This window comes from Hemisphaericaspora subhashii (assembly GCF_019202705.1).
Source record: "Hemisphaericaspora subhashii strain CBS 10753 chromosome Unknown scaffold14, whole genome shotgun sequence".
Taxonomy (NCBI): Eukaryota; Fungi; Ascomycota; class Pichiomycetes; order Serinales; family Debaryomycetaceae; genus Hemisphaericaspora; species Hemisphaericaspora subhashii.
Window position 1 is genome coordinate 187,007 of NW_026057437.1, and position 6,141 is coordinate 193,147.

The 6,141-nt window shown below is 32.7% G+C and overlaps 2 protein-coding genes across 2 annotated transcripts; both read right to left on the minus strand. All coding sequences in view use genetic code 12, as the record gives it.

The window, feature by feature from the left end:
• Positions 1 to 65: 65 nt before the first annotated feature.
• On the minus strand, positions 66 to 1,274 carry J8A68_005764 (GPI-anchor transamidase; the record flags this gene model as incomplete). The annotated part of the gene is made up of 1 exon (XM_049409865.1): positions 66 to 1,274. The coding sequence occupies one exon, from the start codon at positions 1,272 to 1,274 to the stop codon at positions 66 to 68; it is 1,209 nt and encodes a 402-aa protein (XP_049261035.1).
• Positions 1,275 to 1,604: 330 nt separating this feature from the next.
• Positions 1,605 to 3,632, minus strand: ACS2 (acetate--CoA ligase; the record flags this gene model as incomplete). Its single annotated transcript, XM_049409866.1, has 1 exon — positions 1,605 to 3,632. One exon carries the CDS (start codon positions 3,630 to 3,632, stop codon positions 1,605 to 1,607), a length of 2,028 nt encoding a protein of 675 aa, XP_049261036.1.
• Positions 3,633 to 6,141: the final 2,509 nt, after the last annotated feature.

A 6,141-nucleotide genomic window follows, 5' to 3' on the forward strand; every position in this document is an offset into this window, starting at 1 on the left:
GCGTTCAACGGTGTTCTTTAAGCTCACTAGTTCTAAAATAACTCTATAAATAAACTCTAACTATTCTAAGCTGGTGGCATAAACGCAGCAAATAATGCGCTCTGAATAAAATTCCACATAAGTGCATAATACATTGCATACTGAACCCATTTCTTTCCCTTCCTCATTTCAATTGCCAAAGTCCAATATAATATGGGTGAAAAGCTAGTGACTCTATTTAAAATCTGAGTATTCCAAAAGAATACTCCACCAATTATAATCAATCCATTCACAACCACCAAACTTAAGATTCGTTTATATTTAGGCAATTCATGTATATAGAAATAATAAATGGAATAGACGTTTAAGGCTATGATTGGCGTCACTAACAAGAAGTTTGGAATATTGTTAACTGTCCAATATTTAAACAATCCAACATTCCAGTATTTATCTTGAGAATATTGGAATAAACTTGGAAACGTTGAATTACACCATTCACCTCTACCAGGACAAAATAACAAATAATGATAAATATTGGTTCCCGCGAATGATATAAATAGGATCCCGCCGGTTATAATTGATAGTATGCATTCTTCAATATTCCAGTCTATGAAGAAATGATATAAATCAATTAAATAGATAATCCCAAGTAATAATGAATTTGCCCTTACTGTGAAATTAACCCCATTTATGATTCCAGAAACAATATATTTCCAACGTATTCTAATTGATTTGTTACTTGCTTTGGTAAAATCTTGGGAATTGACTGATGTGAAATATAAATAGATTTGTAATAATGTAAGGAAATTACTATAATTCTCGGAATAATTCCCCGTTAAGAATATCCCAGCCGGGGATAAGATCATAAATATACTTGCTAATTCACTTATCCTACAATCATAAGTTATTCTAGTAAGTTGATATAATAAAATCATATTCAAATAATGGAAAAGATTGGACATTAAAACACTGTAAAATTGTAATTGGAAGTATGTAGTCAGTTCCAGTTTGAATAAAAATCTAATCAATGCAACCCATCCTCCTGGACTAAACACAAATGTATGCTCATATTTGATTGTATTGATAAATAAGTCATTGAAATAAACCGAATCCCAAACTATTAGTTTCTTGAGTATGGTAGTTATGACATCAGGATAGGGTGATTCTGTGTTTAGGTTATTAATAATGATTTCGGATGATGTATCGAATTGACATGGTGTGAAATAGACGATTGCTAGTTGGATTAATTTGATTAGTAGAAATGTCTTAGTTAGTTTCCATAGTGGTATTGACATGCTTAGTGATTCGTATTCTCTACTGTTAAGAAGACTGGTGAATAATTATTTTCTGTAGATGTGATGGGGCCCAAAAAATGTTTAGTGCGAGAGTAGAAGTAACGCTACCAAATGTCAAACATTAAAGTGTGGTGCAATGAGTTGGTCCAAGGTGTCTACTAAGAAAGGTGGATTTTATTGTAATTGTACGTCCAGTCCAAACAAGCAGTAAATGATCTGCTGTTGAAATTCTACAATGCTAAATTATATTCTAAATATTAAATTTATATGATTAAATATACACAACTAATTAATTAAAACAAAATACACTCTATGTATCCCTTATCCTCTTTACTTCTTACCAAATTGAGAAGCGAAAGATTCAATGATACCTTCAACAGATTGTGGGTTAGATAAGGTAGTGATATCACCTAATTGATCAGCTTCATAAGAACTGACCTTTCTTAAGATTCTTCTCATAATCTTACCAGATCTGGTCTTTGGTAAATCAGCTACAATAATAACTGATTTTGGCGCAGCAAATGGACCAATGGTCTTTCTGACTTGTAAAACTAATTCTCTTCTTAAGGCAATAGCTTTTTCATCATCGCTTATAAGATCAACTAATTCATCTTTAAGAGCGACATAAGCAACAACAGCTTGACCGGTTAAGTCATCGTTAATACCGACAACAGCAGCTTCAGAAACACCATGATGTTCAATTAAAGCAGCTTCAATTTCAGCAGTGGATAATCTGTGACCTGAAACATTGACAACATCATCAACTCTACCTCTAATCCAGTAATAACCATCGTTATCTCTGGCAGCACCATCACCAGTGAAATAATAACCTGGGTATGGGTTCATGTAAGTGTCCATGTATTTAGTGTGGTTCTTGTAGACGGATCTAGCAATAGATGGCCAATGGTCCTTAACAACTAAGACACCTTCAACATCATTACCTTCAAGTTCAACACCGGTAACTGGGTCAATTAAGGCAGTCTTAATACCAAAGAATGGGTATGAAGCAGAACCTGGCTTATTTGCAGTAACACCAGCAAGTGGAGCAATGAAATGAGAACCAGATTCAGTTTGCCAATAAGTATCAGAAATATGACATTGTCCTTTACCAACATGTTCATTATACCATTCCCAAATATCTGGAGAAATTGGTTCACCAACAGAACCTAAAGTTCTTAATGAAGATAAATCATACTTTGGAATTTCTTCTTCACCAGATTTACGTAATAATCTTAACGCAGTTGGAGCAACATAGAAATGAGTAGCTTTATGTTTTTCAACAATTTGCCAGAATCTACCATAATCTGGATATGCTGGGGTACCTTCGAAAATAACAGTTGGAACACCAAGAAGTAATGGACCATATAAGGCATAAGTGTGACCAGTAATCCAACCGACATCACCGGCAGTGAAAACGATATCTTCTGGATGGACATCAAAGACGTATTTGGTGGTCATGGCAGCACCTAATAAGTAACCAGCAGTGGTGTGGACAACACCCTTTGGAGTACCGGTAGAACCAGAAGTATATAATAAGAATAATGGATCTTCAGCATTAACTGGAACAGGTGGGAAATAACCTGAGAATTTGGCAGTTTCAACATCCCAATGATAATCTCTACCTGGAACTAACTTAATATCTGGGTTACCAGTTCTCTTGTAAACTAAGACTTTTTCAACGGTTGGACAATCAACAAGGGCACTATCACATAAGACCTTGATGTTGGTGGTTCTACCACCTCTTCTACCTTCATCACAAGTGATCAAAGCTTTACAAGAAGCATCGTTCACTCTGTCCTTAATAGAACCAGAAGAGAAACCAGCAAAGATAACAGAATGGATAGCACCAACTCTGGCAACAGCTAACATAGCAATAATGGCTTGAGCATTCATTGGCATATAAATGGCAACGGTATCACCTTTACCAACACCCCAAGAGTGTAAGACACCAGCAACTTTGGAAACTTCTTGTAATAATTCACCATAAGTTAAAATGGCAGAATCTTTTTCTTCATCAGCTTCAAGTATAATAGCTGGTTTGTTTGGATTAGCTAAAGCGTGTCTATCAACACAGTTAAAGGAAGCGTTTAATTCACCACCTAAGAACCAGGCTGGATTACCATCTTTTAAAGTACCGGACTTAACGGTATGGAAATCACGATCCCAGGATAATAATTCCTTACCTAATTTACCAAAAAATTCTTCAGGTTGATCAATAGATTGTTGATATAATTCCTTATAATGTTCTAAGTCCTTGATGTGACCTTGTCTTGGTTGTCTTTCAAAGAATTCCTTTGGAGATGGTCTTGGAACAACACCATTGGCTTCGTGAACAACTTTATGAATTGAAACAGTCATTGTAGTAAATAAGATCTATGAATTAATTGATAATAAATAATAAGATTTTGATTTTAATTAAAGAAATTTCTTTGTAAAAAATCAATTGGAAAATAATTTAAAATAAAGGATTCTATATTTATATTTGTTAGTAAAAAAAACTTTTTATATCGTTCGAGATACAACACGTTATTAAAGTTTCAGACAGTCTTTCTATTGTTATTTATATTGAATGACATTTGACAGGTTATTCCTTAATCTATATTTAGAAAGATAGTCAGTCATTCCCTTTCAATTCAATGTATTTTCATGTGTCTTCTGTTAAATGGGTCATTCATTGTTTCGAGTCATATGATTAAATGCTTGGTAAATTTTTCAACTCAGTAAGTCACTCAACTATAATGAGAGACCCGGAAAAAATAAACTCTAAATGTGTAAACAATAACCTGCCACTTTTTTTCCATTCAACGGTTGAGGGGGAGGGGTGTCCTGTATGTAAGCCCCCCAAAAAAATAATGTCTCAAAAAAAATTTTGGGTAAAAAGGAAAAAAATGTCGTACACCTCGTATTTACCTGTAAAAAAATGCAACAACTAAAGTTTTGAAAAAAACCGTTTTATCGGAAAAAAGCTAAAACTTAAACTATTTCGATGGTATTTCAAAAGAGACAAGTACTGGTCGCGAATTGAAACGTACGTATACGAAATTCTGATCCTTCCAAAAGTTTCGGGTCATTCAAGACATGAGTGTATAGATTATATGTTTGAGTTATTTTTGGATGCAAAAAAAACTTTTGGGCTAAACGAGCAAATATTTGATGAGTGTCTCTCTTTTCGCGTTTTCCGCTAAAAGTAAGGAAGGATTGTAGGGAAATGTCTGAAATCGTGTAGATCTGGATATTGTGTTTGATACATACTAAAATTGGTTGGATAGGTGAAGGTTGAGTGTGTGTAGATTATATATATAATAGCTTCAGAATATATATAGTAAACAAAGATCTAAGAAGAAGAAAGAAAGGAGAAAAGAAGAAAAAGAAGAATTGTTGAAATTTTTGAAAAAAAAAGTGGAATTTTGATTGATATTAAATATCAATAAGAATTTACTCAACAAAAATTTCTGTCTCTGTGTTTTGTTAGAAAGATAATTATTTAAATTGATTATTTTTTAGCAGCAACTTTTAAATAAACAAAAAGAGAGATCGATTAGAAAAGAAAATAATATTATTTGACCAATGTACACTACGATTTTTTTACACATACAAAATCTAAACTATTAAAAAAGAAACTGCATCAAGGACGATTAGATACCCGCCCTTCTTTTATCAACAAAAGTATCGAACCAGCCAATGGTATTCTCTGATCGAGTCATATAGTCCGGGGTATTTGATTCCATATACTGCAACAACCCTTCTCGAGAAAAAGAAAAAAACTGTACAGAAATTTTTTTAAGACATTAGGAAACTTTCCCTTGCATAAAGTTAAGAAATTGTTCCAAACCGTTAAAACCTTAAAATAATAAAGGTAGCAAGGGAATTTCAGTAAATTAACTTTTTCAATACAATGTAAAGAGACTATTGCCGATTTTAGGTTTTCGTTTTATTTGTCTTGTGTTTATCTATATTTAGTGAGTGGTCAGTATATTTACTTTTATTCCAATTGACTTGTTAAACCTTAAAGTTTATTCCTATATAACCACGGACATAAGTTCACATGGTTTGCCATTTGCTTCCGAGGATACCATCTTGAATTAGTGACCATTCATTTATAAAGTTAATTTGACTTCTCCAGATTTCAAAACCAATCGTTTCTTTTAATTGTTTACATTTGACTAAATGATTAATAATAATTTTATATTTTGTGGGGCCTAAAGATGTATAAGGATGAATGGAATTTTTTAAAAAAAAATATTTTAAATAATTATCCACGGAGTTTGAAACCAACTCCGAAATCTTTAACAAATCAGATTCGATTATTTTCAAATTTAACATTGTCTTGCACAGTTGATTATCAATTTTAGTTTCATCCTGAAACTCCGATCCCGATACTATGAAATTTATTTTTGGATAAACTCGGGCGCATGTTTAATTTCCTTTTTCACAATGATTATTAATTCATGAACAATCAAATTCATACAATACTGGTAAATAGTGGCTTCAACGGCAATTGTCTCGTTTCCCCAGATTATCCATTTCTACTAGTCTAGCGGCAATGTCTACATTTCTTTCAAGGCTTTACTTAGTAATGTTCAACTGACGATTTTCCAATAATAGAGAATCATTTTTTTCTTCTTTGATCACGATTGCCCAGAATAAACTTAAACTTAAACTTTATTACCAGCCGTTCAAAAAATGCTAAGAAATCTTTCAATTCATGTGAATGGTGTTAAAAAGAAAATTTTATTTCCCCGGATATTTTTTTAATTCTATTATGCATAACATGTAATAAACAGACAAAAAATAATTGCGGATATTCGTTTCAAACAATATCGTCGTATAGCCCTAATCTACCCTTTTGAAGTTTACAGCTTTAGCT